Source organism: Eucyclogobius newberryi, unplaced genomic scaffold, assembly GCF_026437365.1.
Source record: "Eucyclogobius newberryi isolate DKJ021-1_F unplaced genomic scaffold, fEucNew1.0.hap1 SCAF_14, whole genome shotgun sequence".
Classification (NCBI taxonomy): domain Eukaryota; kingdom Metazoa; phylum Chordata; class Actinopteri; order Gobiiformes; family Gobiidae; genus Eucyclogobius; species Eucyclogobius newberryi.
This window is the reverse complement of record NW_027315768.1, coordinates 25,863,985-25,879,041: the sequence shown is the minus strand read 5'-3', so window position 1 is coordinate 25,879,041 and position 15,057 is coordinate 25,863,985. Positions and strand designations below refer to the sequence as shown.

Here is a 15,057-nt window from a genome sequence, read left to right as displayed (position 1 = left end):
GCAAGCAACTCCATAATCGACATAGAATACTTCATAAATAAATCCTTAATCAAATATATTTCTGCTTTGTCATTGGTCAAACTAAGAATTAAAATTCCTGTCATTACAAGGCATTTAAAACACTGAGCTCCACGACCATAAATGGAATGGAAAGTTATCATTTTACAGCATCCATTACAAAGAGTCTTATTCATTGATGCATATCACCTGCAGGCGGTAACTCGGGGCCCTCAGGGGATGAAGACGGGGACATTAGCCTCTCATGGGGGCCACTGTAAAATTTAAATTCATACTGTAATACCTTTATACTCCTCTTGTTAGCACAGTAATTAGATACAGGCTATCAAGATGTCTTCATGGGTTGAAAATCAGCATAGGAAGGGGGGAAGGGAGTTTACACTTCATTCTCATTGCCTTTTTGAGGTATGTTGATGGAATTATTTATTTTTAATTGTATTTTGCAACGTGTCATTCAGAACACTTGATAGCTACTCTTTTACATTACTACTTCTTTAGCTTTTTATCCGACTATAATGCATTAACTACACTTTCATGTATATTTTACTTATTGAAATGTTACTGTTGCTTATATTTCTTAACCTAACGTAAAAGTGTCATTATTTCTACTTTAGTTTTAAGTTCAATCAGAGCTCATAGAAAGGTTTTACAGTCTTTGTTTAGTCCTTGCACCTCAAATGTGGGTCATTTGTTCACCTCAGGCACTATTTACACTCTAAACAAATCACAAAATGGACAACACGTTTAAAAACTTTAGGACTTTTTATTCAAACTGTACAAGTACATCATTAAAAAAGTTTAAAAAGTCAAAAAAACAAAACAAAAAATCCCCATAAATACATTATTCATTTAAAAAACAAAAGTCTGTTCATGGTGGTTTGCATATGTTGCCACAAAACAGACACTTCCTTCTTTATAATTGGATATTGCTCACATCTCGAGTTGTTGTTGGGTAAACACGTGAACAGCGATGGTCGACTCCTGAAAATGGAGACTAAACAATAGACTGAGGTATGTCGTACATCACATGCAACAGTGTGACACGGATTATCAACAAGCTGCTCCGAGTAAGGGCTGCTTTATGCTGTATTGTACTCTTAGCATGTAGCAGAGGGCTTTAACATACACACGCCTGTCGCCACTTCATCCATCAACGACACTGGTAAAAATGTGCAGAAAAGAACGAGCTTTTAAACTCAAAAAAACGGTCCGGGCTACAGTATAACGCAAGTGTGGCGAGAAGCTCATGAAATGTCCCGGATTCCAGTTTGAAATGTAACGCCAAATGGACACAACTTAAAACTGACCCTGTGCCGCTGATAAATTGCTCTACTGTCTCCAGGGGTCAAGCCAAAAGATAAAAAAAACACGGTCTGCCTCGCTTCAAATAGCTACATTCCTCAAGGTAGTGACTTCTGACCTTTCCTGTCTAGTGTTTTTTTGCAATTTAAATATCGAGCACAAGCGGCTCCAAGAGTACAGATTACAGACATAGATTTGTACGTTTTAATGGCTTTGTTTGAAAAGGAAGGCCGTATAAAACCATTTTAGAAACAGCTGAAACAACTGAACGATACAGAAAAACTTTGGTGTTTACAAGCGTAGGTGAAGTACAATCATCTTTAGCCAGGATGAAACACATGAAACCCTCGCCGAGCCAACAGATTAGCTGAATCCCTTAAAAAGGCTGCTTTTTAAATGGAGATCCGAGGACCACACACAAGCACGCATGGATAAACAATGAGCTGCTATGTCTTACGGTTACAAAGAATAAAAGGCAAAGTAAAAGGAGACTGGGGCGGGTGTGTGGTCCCTGCATGTTAAAGATCCAGATCAGTCATTTGTAACACTTTAAAACTGTTAGCATAGCTGTGCAAACTGATACAAAACTTCATCCACCTTCGGAGTGAACATTCAAACACGGAAAAGGACTACGAAAATACACTAGACTACGAAATGTTTTTTGGCAAAAGTCAGTATTTGTTGCTTTGGGGCTGCGTTCAAAGAATTGTAACAGGCGATAGGTTTAAAAAGAGATCTTTGTGGTTCGAAGCAGCCACGTGTGTGTTTAAAGTGTGTGTTCACAGTTCTTAGGGGTGTGGCTGGTGCCTTCATGACCTTATTACTCCAACTCGAGGTCGCGGCGTTTGACCTTTTGCTTTTTGTGCCAGAGAAATCTCTTGCTTCGAGTATATGAAAGAACATTCAACAATATTGTGACAGAGAGAAATAACTAATACACAATTGGCTTCATAGCAACTTTTCGCGTCCGACTTTTTGAACAGTCCACGGACCAGCGTTATGATTGGCCTATTTGCATCCACTTCTCTTGCTTGTAACGACGATGAAGTTTGGGTTTGCCCGAACGCCCTAATTGCTTTCACAACATAAAAAAAACACAACGACAGAATATAAAGAGTTCGGATTTAAATGAAAGCTATTCGACCTCATTCTCAAATCTCAAAAAAAAAAAAAAAAAAAAAAACGTCTCCTCACACTGTTGTTTCGCCGTGATTGCTGTTGCTAAGGCGCTTGTAGAATCTCCGCCAGGACTGGAGGGTTTTCCCAGACCAGACCCAAAACCCGGAGGTGATGCCGACTATCATGGTCATCAGGTATTTGATCATAAACACCGTGAAGTCGGGCGTCATGGGGGCGAAGTTGTGCGCCGGACACTGCACGGCGAAGCGCTTGCAGTTCTGCATGTGCCAGGTGCGCTCCCAGTGCTCCCGGAAGGCCTGCTCGTAGAAGTAGCAAGCGATCACGATGGTGGCCGGGACCGTGTAGAGGACGCTGAAGACGCCGATTCGGACCATGAGCTTCTCCAGTTTCTCCGTCTTGGTGCCGTCGTGCTTCATGATGGTTCTGATGCGGAAAAGGGACACGAAGCCGGCCAACAGGAAAGAGGTGCCGATGAAGAGGTAGACGAACAGGGGGGCGAGGACAAACCCGCGGAGCGCATCCACGTTGAAGATCCCCACGAAGCAGACGCCGGTCAAAACGTCCCCGTCGACTTGCCCCATGGCGAGGATGGTGATCGTCTTGATGGCTGGCACTGCCCACGCGGCCAAGTGGAAGTACTGGGAGTTGGCTTCGATGGCTTCGTGTCCCCACTTCATGCCGGCGGACAGGAACCAGGTGAGGGACAGGATGACCCACCAAATGGAGCTGGCCATGCCGAAAAAGTATAGAACCATGAAGAGGATGGTGCAGCCTTCCTTCTTGGTGCCCTGGGCCACAGTCCTGTAACCTTCGTCCTTGAACTTATCCACACAGACAACCTGGTCCTCCAAAAAGAACCCGGCGGCGTAGGCCAGTGCCACCATAAAGTAGCAACCGGAAAGGAAGATTATGGGTCGCTCTGGGTAACGGAACCGCCTCATGTCCACCAGATATGTGAGCACTGTGAACAAAGTACTCACACAGCACAGGATGGACCAGATGCCGACCCAGAGGCGTCCGAATTTCACCTCATCGTCTCGGAAGTACATAATCCCGGCTGGTTTGTTGGGTTCACACGGGGCCCCGCAGTCTTTGACGCCCATGAAGCGGTAGCCCAGGTAGGGTGGCACCTCCAGCTGGATGGGGCACACGAACGGGTGGTACTGGTTGTGCTGCGGGGGGCGCTGGTTCGGTGGCAAGAGGTGGGGGGGCAGCGTGACCGGCTTCAGCACATCTGGAGAGGACGACGACGAGGACGGCCCGCTCGGCTCTGACGTGTTCTGTCCCACGCAGATCTCCCCGGCGCCGTGCACCGGGAAAGCCTCGCAGCGCAGCCTCTCCGGCCACTGGAACCCGAATTTGTTCATGAGGGCTTCGCATCCCTGGCGCGCGCGCTCGCACAGGGACCGACACGGGGGGATGGCCTGCTCCAACACGGTGCAGACGGGCGCGTACATGGAGCAGAGGAAAAACTTCAGGTCCGCGGAGCACTGGACTTTGACGAGCGGGTAAAACTGGTGCACCTCCAGCCCGGCGTCCTCCTGGTTCGTGTGACCCAACAGGTTCGGCATGATGGTCTGGTTGTAGGCGATGTCGGTGCACAGCGGGATGGAGATGGGCTGACAAAAGCCGTGCTCGGGAATCGAAATCCCCGATTCGCTGTTGTAGTGCTGGGCCAGGATCGCGGGGCTCAGTGCGCACAGTAAGCACATGATCCGCGCCGCGCACAGAGAGCCAGTGGCCGCCATAGTGGAGGACGAGGAGGAGGGGGTAGGGAAGTGAAAAAAAAAACTTTGATCCAAGTAGGACAACTGGAAAACGATGCAGAAAAGCGTGCAAATGCGCCCGCTTCTCGCCGAAATCGGGGGTCGCCGCGTGCGCCGAACAGCTCTCGCTCGACCGCAGCGCACTTTTTTTTCCACGCGTATTAATCCGAGCAAAAAAACCTCCGTCGTGTCATGACTTCTTGATGGTCTTTGTAAGTGACTCCAAGCAGTCCCACTCTCACTCCAAATCCCGAATTTAGCGGTGATCCAGCTCTCCGTGGTAGGAAAAAACCCGCTTCTTCAGCACAAAAAAAAACTTTGCAAAGTCCTCCCAAAGCGAAACCGGTTGAGTTACCGCTGTTTGTGAAAGTTGTGTGCTGTAAATCCCGTGTTTTCGGCGTGACTTGGGCAGGAGCGTCGTTTCGGTGCGCGCACAGCGGTCAGGAGCCTCGTTCTTCTCTAGCTGTGCAATGGGCCGCGGTTTCCAGGCGCCCCCGTCCATTCACCAGCGCCTCGCACGGACCGGGGGGCGCCTGGAAACCGCGGCCGCGTCTCAGCCAATCGCAGCCTTTGTTTTCCCACGGGACTCCATTTTGATTGGCCTCCCGTTTCACGCAGCAATCTTGGTTCGTGATTAGATGTAGAACTTTAATTTCCTTCCAAATCGTGTGTGTGTTTGAAACAGGTTCCATGTCCAAAGCAGGAATGTGCAACGTTTTCTCTTAGTTAGTTTAGGATAGATTTGATCATGAGTTTAAGCCTCAGTAACATTTTCTTGGTTAACTTTTTATTTGTGTTTTTTTTTATTTATTTGATTCGTTAAATAGTTTTCAGACTCTTACTTTAGTAAATAGTTTTCAGACTCTTACTTGAGAAAACGTAGCCTATTGTTACTCTTTTCACTCTCATAGGCTTTATCTTGACTGGGGCTGCAACAAGTAATCATTTTATCATTTAATTATGTTTTAATTCATATATTTTTATTGATTTTTATTGTCTGTTAGTCAATTGTGACTATAGTTGACGATAAAAAATAGTGATAATTGTAGACTAATTGTTATCTTGACTACCGGTATACAGACACATGCCAAAAGAATGTTTTTATAACGAAGGCAGCAGCGTTATTAAATCAATCAGTCATCAATAATACACTTTACAGTCCTGATGTAAACATTTTGTTGATGTGATTTTGATTTCTGATCTTTTCTGTGCTTCATTTAATGTTTATGCATTATTCATGTTTTGTTCTTCAAAGTACTTTAACTTCAAATCATAAATCAGATACATACAGAGACACTTACTCTTCACTCTTACTTGAATAGACTTTTTTTCTTTATCTTCCACTACTGACTTACTTGACAGCAATGTAGTACAGCAAAGATATTTCCAACTTCTCATAAACTAAAATAATGTAATATTTCTAGTTTAATAACTATTTACACAAGGTCAGACGGCAACTCAATGAGATTGCACAATGCGGATAAAACCGGAACATTAAAGTTTATCTAAATATTAACCATGGCCTATTTTTTTCTTTTACAGAACCAAAACATACACAATTTGAAACAGGCCTCTTGCAACATCGAAACCCCCACTTAGTCGCGTTTGCTTCTGTACACAGTGGGCTTGTTCAAATCTTTCTCCATACTCTCCATCTCGGTTAGCAGCTGTAAAGTTATTTCTATCTCCTCTGAGAATCCCGGCACACAGGCCCTCAGTGTGGACTAGCACAGCAGTATGTGGGCACATAATGAAAATAACCTCATGAAGCCCCTCTGGATTCCTGCTCCTTGATCACTCATCCACAGCAAGTGCCCGCTGCTGCCGACTACTTACAAGATCTCATTCCAAACATACTCCGCGATAAATCTATTTCCTATACAGACATCCAGAGCAAGACATAGAAAAATGACCGTATTTTGAGGACATTTATTGGATCAGATTTATCAAAAAGAGAAGATTTACAGAGAGAATTGTGAGTTTATAGTCATTTTAAATCATGCCTATTGTGGGAGACAGTACTTTGTTGTAGATTTAGCTCGAAATTAATCCCAATTCTTGGTAAAATGTCAGATGGAAGCCCGGTTATTATATCTGGGCCAAGTCTGGAACTTCGCAGCAGGTCACAATCGACTCATGTTGCGTCCAGTGCATTTCTCATCAAAATGGCGTGAACCTTGCTGATGATGGAGACGAGAGCGTGCCGTCACCGTGGCTACAATGTCACACTGCAGATGTTTCAAAAGCAAGTTTATTCACAAAAGTGCATTTAAGGTTGGCACTTCTGTCCTGAAGATGAACTCATTTGATTTTTGTTTGCTTGAGATTTTTCCAGAAATGCTTTTTTGAAGGAAGCAAATCAACATTTGTAACGTGCAAAATTTTGGCTATAACTTTCTTAAAACAGATTTGATTAGAGTAAGTTTAGCCACATAAGTGCACCTGGGAGTTCAACCTGCCCCACGGTGATCATTTAACCTCACTATAAGACACAGACTGTGTTTGAACTCCCAGAACTCTGTGAAGACAAAAAAGATGCAATGAAAAGACCAATAATAGCTGCGATGATACTCTGTCATTTGGTATAGATTTAAAATTGATGCGTTTGATGACAGCTGGAAAAGAATGAATAAAGTGTCTATGCCCCAGTCTCTTCTCTCTCTCTCAGACTAACCATATGGAATTAGACTGATTCTTTCTGTCAGGTCAGTAGTGGAAAATGTTAGATGTTTTTCTGGTCTTGGCCTATTTAGCTTGGTTTAGTCTGTTTCGATTCAGGGAGGAATGCCCAGACATCCTTTCGAGTCTAAAAGTATGCATTCTTCCGTCAATTATTCAAAGTGGCAAGTCATTTGCATGAGATGATTCGAAAATAAGAGAGATTTTCAGGACGGCCGACTTTGGTGTTTGGTGTTCTGGTAGATTACTTGCCAAAATACCAACTGGACCATACAGTACGCTTCTTGTGAAGTATATTTCAAATGCCAGCCGCCTGCTTTTCGGATCGACAAAAGGTTCAGACGGTTTTAAGGAGCAGTGATTTCAGCTTGGGCCAACTGTGAAAGGTGTGAGCTGTTCTTGGTGGTCTTCTTTGCTGCATTTGGTGTGTTTCTGGCTTGAATGGGGGAAAAAGCAGGTGGGGGTAGTTTTAGTGGGGGAAGGGAGAGGAAGAAGTAAGAAGGTCGAAGAGGGCAGAGGCAGAAACACAAGGAGAGAGAACAGGAAGGAAAGCTGGGAACAGGCGAAAGGGGAAAAAAACAGTTCCCTAATAGTTTGGTGCGTCAAATGTAGCTCCAAAAAAACACTGTTATGTGGGACAAGAAAGTGAAAAGTGGGCCAGTTGTTCTCTAGCACTCCATGTAAGTCAAATCTGAAGTGAAACTAATTATCTACCATTGATCAGTATGTCCTCAAAGGGTGTCATTGACACTTAAAGATCTATGCACAACTTCAAGGTTTTATAAATGTTAAGCCAGCACTATCTAAACTCAATCTTATCTTACTAAAAGTCAGAATGGTAAAACAACATCTCTGCTTGTGTTACCTGTATGGGGCTATCTCACCATTAATCAAGCTAGACACTGAATGTAAGAGCAGGCAGTAGTTACAGTGCTTTTAACTAGGATGCAAAGCAAAATAGAGTAGGAAGCCAAAAATAGGCCTCAAATACTGGTCATTGGTTCTTAGATTTATTTTTTCTATCCAAACTGTATTATATATTTGTATTTTATTTTATTTATTTTATTTATTTTATTTATTTATTTTTTTTATTTTTTATTTATTTTATAACATCCATCCATCCATCCATCCATCCATTTTCTACCGCTTGTTCCCTTTCAGGGTCGCGGGTGACTGGAGCCTATCCCAGTGACTTCGGGCCTTAGGCAGGGTACACCCTGGACAGTGGCCAACTTGTCGCAGGGCCAACACAGAGACACAGACATTACAGACAGTTCACGCTCACATTCATTCACTAGGGCCAATTTAGAGTCGCCAATTTTACCTAACACATGCATGTCTTTGGACGGTGGGAGGAGCCGGAGAACCCGGAGAGAACCCACGGTAACACGAGGAGAACATGCAAACTCCACCCAGAGAGATCATGTGATGTTGGTCTGGTCCGGGAATCGAACACATGATCTCCTTCTTGGGAGGCAAGAGCGCTAACCGCCTTTGCCACCGTGCACCCCATTTTAACAATTCACTTTTTTAATTTGTCAAATCAAACTATATGAGAGTGACTTTATTTTGTTGAATTAATATTTAGGGAGTCAAAAAAGTTGTTTCTTTGTGTAAATGATGCACAAACTTTGACTGGAGTGAGCGTACCGAGTGTGATGTCACTTCCTGTTTTTTTTATCAACATTTTCTCCACAAATGCCTACTCAATTGGTGTAAAACTATAATTTCTATTTACAACAGGTATAAATAAACCAAATTAAAAAAATCGCAAAAATCCATCATACGCACTTTGAGGACCCAATCTATCAATACTATTGATTAGAGCGTCTTGTTAGAACACTGAGATTTCCCGAGAGATTATCGGTCAGAAAGCATTTGATCAGCCACACGTCATGAAGGGATTCAAGAAAGAGTGGATCTAATTACAAACGTTAAGTGCCAATCACATGTACTAGAGATTGTTTAATGTCCCATCACGATATTACGTCTGGTAACTATTCACTATTGTTGACGCCATAACCAAACAACAACCAAAATTCACCCAGTCATTCACTTTCATTCCCATTGTCTTATGTGACCAGGTTTACAAAATTACACTGAATAATGAAGTCAAGTAAAAATGAAGTAGAGCTAATGTGACACGAAACAGACAAAAAAGTAAACCTAAATGTGCTTGAAATGAGTTATTTTTTTTCTTCCCTTCATCATTAGTTTTGGTGCTTATAATTACATCAAGACCTGAATAACAACAAACGGGCGATTAACTGAATTATCTTGACATTCCAGTTGAGAAAAACTGGTTTGTTTTATTTCTAATGAGACAAAGAGCATGAAAGAGCATTTAGATGAGCACTATGTTATATCTGGATACAATTTACCCGTGAAGTAAATCAATTTCAAGCTTGGTGCAGGGAATTCCCATTGCAATGTTGGACTAATTTGTTACAGTTTTATGCACCTTTCTTTGTTTATAGCAACATGTCTTATCAAAATGTGTATCTATGATTTTGCAACTTGGACCGTAACTTGGAAAAGGCCGTTCCCTCTATTGTGCATTGTGCCAGGTGCTCTCTGTTATTTTAACTGGGTGCATATGGAAGTGTCGGGCTAAAGGTTAAGAATGAAGCAAATCAAATCATGCAGTTCCCTTTGCAGTTGTCGGCTGATGTAACAGTTGGTATGAGTGTGAAAGCAGAACCATCCAGGCGCCAGACGCAGCCTGTGAAGGTCAAACTCACTCTTTCATCAAATATTGATGTATGTTTTGGATAAACTCTCGACACGCTGGAGATGTACGCGAGGCCGTTTTCCTTGTGTCAGATACTTCTCTTCAGTCGCGTGGTGATGTCACAAATACAGTCTTTGTTTAGACCTGGTTAAGACCTTGACTTGTATAGTCTATTTTTAAGTCTAAAATTGAGTTCAGACGTGCTGCGTTGTTGACTTAACCTTTGATGGGTAGAAGTTAGTCATTTGTTTCAGGCTTTATGCAGGTCCTGGAGACAAGAGGGCAGTGCTAGAAGAAGTACTCAGCTTTGTTACTGAAGTAAAAGTGCAGATACAGCAGCAAAACGATGCTCAAGTGAAAGTATCACATATACACATCGATATAAGTAAAGGTTTTATCATTAGTAAAGAGTGAAATGTGGGGATTTTAATAAAGAATTGTCCAGATTTTTCCTATATGTTTTATATGTATACAGTATTTTAGTTTGCTCAAAGCCAAGACTTGAACTCAAAACCTTTAGTCAGAATGTCCCCATGATCGTGCTAAACAATGACCACACAGAAAGACTTTACTTTTCAGTCCTACAAAAATGAGTAGAAAGTGCACTTACCTGCTCTCAAATGTAGTGAAGAAAGAGTAAAAAGTATCCAGTGTAAAATATACTTTTACTTGTATTCATTGTTACTTTCTACCACTGCACACAGGAGTCGGTAAGGATATAGTCTAGTCAATTCACAACATAAACAATTTAAAAATGTAAGAGAAAAGAGAAGAGAAGGAATAGAGTGATATTAAGCATGACATTAAGAGTAGCATTAAATGTGTTTCTCAAGGATGTGAAGTCCAAAAAATTAGATAAAGTGCCATCAAAATTAAATATACTGCAGGTCACACCATAGACTTTGGCAATATTGGTCCTTGTCAAACATCTTAAACGTTTGTTAAGATGTCCACATAGAGCATCATGGGAACTGTCGATGTCTGATACATTTGAAATAGTTTTTATACAAGCAAGGCATTTTTATTTTATAATTCAGTTTCACAGATAAGCCTGTGCGCTGTGTGATGAGATATTGAAAAATTAATTATATTGCAATTGTTGTTCTGGTGAGATGCAAAGTTAGATGATCAAGTACTTTGTCAATAGTCAAAAGTATTTGAAAATCCTGCAAAAAGCGCTGATTAGAAATAAAAGAATAGAACCTTGCAGTTAGGGAAGTCAAGATTATTAGGTGAATTGATAATCATGATTATTCAGCTCACAATATAATAGTGAGAACCAAAAAATAATGAATCGTCACAGTTTAAGAATCAAAATTATGTATATTTCGTTCAAGATATAGCTAAAAAAATAGACCTAAACGTAAAGAATGTTTTACATCAGGCTGTTTTTGTCATATTCAACTTTATTTTGTCTTAAAATATTAAGTAAAGTTAAATTTAGTAACCCCGTTAACAAACTTGAGGAACAGTAACATGTCAGACCACGGGAATGAAAGAAAATTTAAGATTTTATCGTCTCAATAATCGTGAATAATCGTTAAAGTTTTTTCACACAATAATCATGACACTACCATTTTATGTTGTAATTAGACATTTTATATCTATCACTTCTTGCAGTATAATATAATCATTGGTCTATTTTTGCACGTTCATGGTCCATTTCTCTGTCCAGTCACTCCTTCTGTGACGCTTGAACCTGGACCGGGACATTGCGCCGTACTTTCCGACACGTTTCTGATGGGTTGCCATAGTAACGCCCGACTCCCCGTCACATTTGATCCAGCAGCCGTCCCTCTGTCCGCCTCCTCCAGCTCCGTCTCCTCGTGTGACGTGACGCGGTCGGCCTCGTGCTCCTGTCTGAAGCTGTTTGTTTGCGCTGCGCTGTATTTATGTGGACAGAGGCTGCACTGGTCAGGCCCGGGGAGTCTGGGCCAGCGGCGGGTTCCTCACACAGCCAGTCACTGTTTGGCCTGTGGTCGGCTCCCAACTGCACATCAGCTGTAAGGGGGGGGAGAAAAAAAAAGTCCCGGGCAAACGACGAGGAGATTTACAGTGGGCTGAGATGAAATAAACAGATCGCAGACTATGTTCACGGGCACACGCTGTCTGACGCTCCAAACCCAAAACTGAACAACTATTTAGCGGGGCAGGACATGCAGAGAGAGAACACTTTTAAAAACGCTTTTACTTGAAGAATGCAGAGTGTTTCAATGAGGGCTGAAATGAAATGTTGACAAAATCCTTTTCTGTTTAGAGGCAACTGGTGTTTTCTCTGCAACAAAAAGGTAATATTATTAGTTATTGGTATTGTTATTGACACTAGAGACTTTAAAATAATGATTTGTGGATTCACTAAACTTTGTACTGAGGTCATATTTTAGGTTTCCATAGCTTACTTTACATTTATACTATTTAATCTCAGCGTTATTATTAGTATTGTAATGTAAGGAAGTATTGGATATTTCACAGCAAGGTAAATTCGTTGTTAAATTATGATTTATAGACCTATCACAATAACACATATAAAGTTTCATAAAAAATGTACCATAAATGATAATATTGAAGAGCTCAGTAAACCCTTTTCCAAAAGAACGTACACATAAATAAAAAAGGAATCCTTTACTTTATGCCATATTCTCTGGTGCAAAGTAACAAAGTATACAGAGGTAAAAGAAGAAGTTGTGAGCGTCAGTAGCTCAGTGGCAGAGTGCTCGACTTCTGATCCGGGTGGTTCGAATCCCGCTCCTGATATTAACATCCTGGTACAGCGGTCAGATCCACTGACCCACAGGTTGGTGCGATTGCAGCTGACACTTAACTTGCCCAAGGACACAACGGGCAAGACACTTTACAGTCTGCGTACACTGGTGTGTGAATGGGTGACTGGGTCCTTGATGTATAGCACTTCGAAAGCCTTGAAGGTAAAAAAGGTAGAAAAGCGCTAAATAGATCTGACCATTTGTGACCATTTAAAGTACATATTTGGAAATGTTACAATGGACACTTTTTACTTCAATATCTTTGAGAGCAAGTGTCTGTACTTTTTACTCTACTACACATTTCAATAAAAAAGTAAAAAGCACGTTTTCACAGTTTGAAACCACCTTAAACAAGACGTTTTTAGCATGTTCATGGTTCGAGTTTTACGTCCCAACACAACAATCTTTTCAAAATCTGCATTTTTTCTCTAAAAGTTCAATTCTTTTATTTGATTTCACCAGACTTATTCAGCTGCTATTTTAACTTTTCACCACTTTCTTTGCTCTTGTATATGTTTTTATACTCAAGTAACAAAACTGAGCACTTCTTCCACCAAAGGCCTTTCATAGCTTGCCCAAAAACGATTGTAGCTGCATCATTTCCATGTAACTACGTAGACTTCCCCCCCCCAGTGCAGTTCCCCGACTTCTGACTCTTATTTCTCCGGCAGAAACTCCTTTTGTGCTGAACGTCCTGACCTAATGCGGCGATACAGTGTCACGTGAACGGCTTTTTTGAACACATCTACTTGTCCTTTTCCCCGCGAGCGCTTCCATTACGAGCCGCGACAATCCACGGCTTGTCCCACGTTGTAACACTACCTTCTGTTTAGACAATGCCGCTCGGGTTTTGACCGGCCCGGCATATGCTCCTGTGTTATGTATAGCATTAAAAAAAAAAAGTATGGCCTGTTTTTTTGGGGGAGAGAGAGGGGGGAGGGGCGCGGCTGGACCTTAAGAAGTCAGAGGAGAGGCAGAGGAATGCAGGCAGCTGGCTTGTGTCTGTCAGTCCAACACAGAGGCTCTACAGTACTGGCCTCAAAAAGCACGCACACACCAACTCGGAGAAGAGAAAAAAGACATTTATTTAGGCTGGGCGCAGCGGCTCGCAACAGGAAACGCGAAGGGCAACACGTCAACAATTTAGCGAGAGCCGTGTCACCGTACAAGGACGTCGCAGTAAATAACGGACGGCTAATTGAACGGTTAATCAAACGGTGTGGCGGTTTCGGGACATGTGCGCCGAGGCCCGTAGCGAGCGGAGCATTAATATTTAGATTAGCGTCGTGTACGTCGAGTGCTTTAGGGTGAGCGGTGCAAAGCGTGAATGTGGCTAAAGTAAACGACGGTTACGACGGCGATGAAAAATGGCCGTGGCTGAGACCGTGGAGATGGTTTTTTTCTGTGCGTGTTTTTAAGACGAGCAAAGTGTGGAGAGTGAAAGTATCCCGATGGTTTGAAGTGCAACTAAAATGCAGTTAAGATACATATATTTTGAATTTAGCTAAAAATGCAAAATATTTTAGAATAGCACATTTTTTAGGTGTATAATTTCACTTCCTGTTTGTAATTCATGATATCACACTTGGAAATTACCCAGCAAACACCGCGGAAAAACTCATCTAATGTCACTTTTTAAAAAACATTTATAGAGAACCTTTATTTTGTTGAATTAATGTTTAGAGAGTCAAAAAAGTTGTTTCTTTGTGTAAATTATCCATACATTTTGACTGGAGCGAGTGTACCTTGTGTGATGTCACTTCCTGTCATTTTCTGCAGCTTTTTCAAAGTTTTCTCCCCCAATACCTACTTGATTGGTGTAAAACTATAATTTATATGTACAACAGGTATAAATACACCAAATAAAGTGACAAAAACTTGCGTTTGACAAAAACTTGTCAAACGCACTTTAAAGAAGACACATTGGACAAAATTTACTTAAGTGAGCTTTTAACCCCATTTCAAAAGTCTTCCCTCATCATTGACGTTTTTTGATCGATTGCTTCGTGCATGTTTGAGTCATCCTGGTTTGTCCTGCGTTTGTGGCAGCTTGAGCACAAATTTCTGTTCACACCTACCCCCTATCCCCGCCCACATCCCAGCATTTAGTTTGTGTTATTAAAAAAATTAGGACTTTGTCTCACACGTCATGAATATTCAGTAGCGACAATTACAAATCAGTGAATGACGACGCACTGTTTGCTATAGCGAAATGTGACAATGAAGAGGCGGGGCTTATCAGTTATCAGCAGTTTTGGACAGGAAGACAATGGCCATGTTTCCATTACTAAAATGTAAAATTATTATTTACTTTTGTTAGTTTAACATAAGTATCTGAGGGAAAAAGCACAGTATTTCTTCTTTAATGGAAAGTCACAGTTGAAAAGAACCTTGGGGTTTAGTAAATTCATTCGTTCAGCAGAAGGAAATTGTCATATTTTAAATAAACAGGAGCAATAGGTCAACCTCCTTACACGAGCATAAATTCAAAATGTGTGTTTTTTTTTCGCGCAGGTGGGCAACAGACATTAAAGGTGCTATGTCAGGTCAGTTATTCCTTATGGAGAAACAGGAGCAATGGAAAGGCTACAGTGACTTGTACAGAATTAGTTCCCTCCGTGCAGAAAACGCACTTTTAAAATTGCTCATTATAACAAAA

The 15,057-nt window shown here is 41.7% G+C and overlaps 1 protein-coding gene across 1 annotated transcript; it reads right to left on the bottom strand.

Moving 5' to 3' along the window:
* Positions 1 to 761: 761 nt before the first annotated feature.
* On the bottom strand, positions 762 to 4,300 carry LOC140359899 (frizzled-7-A-like). The gene has a single exon (XM_072445146.1). It carries the CDS (start codon positions 4,206 to 4,208, stop codon positions 2,511 to 2,513), a length of 1,698 nt encoding a protein of 565 aa, XP_072301247.1. The 5' UTR covers positions 4,209 to 4,300; the 3' UTR covers positions 762 to 2,510.
* Positions 4,301 to 15,057: the final 10,757 nt, after the last annotated feature.

Coding starts and splice junctions, on each gene's coding strand:
- LOC140359899 (XM_072445146.1), bottom strand. CDS start 4,208: ATGGCGGCCACTGGCTCTCTGTGCGCGGCGCGGATCATGTGCTTACTG.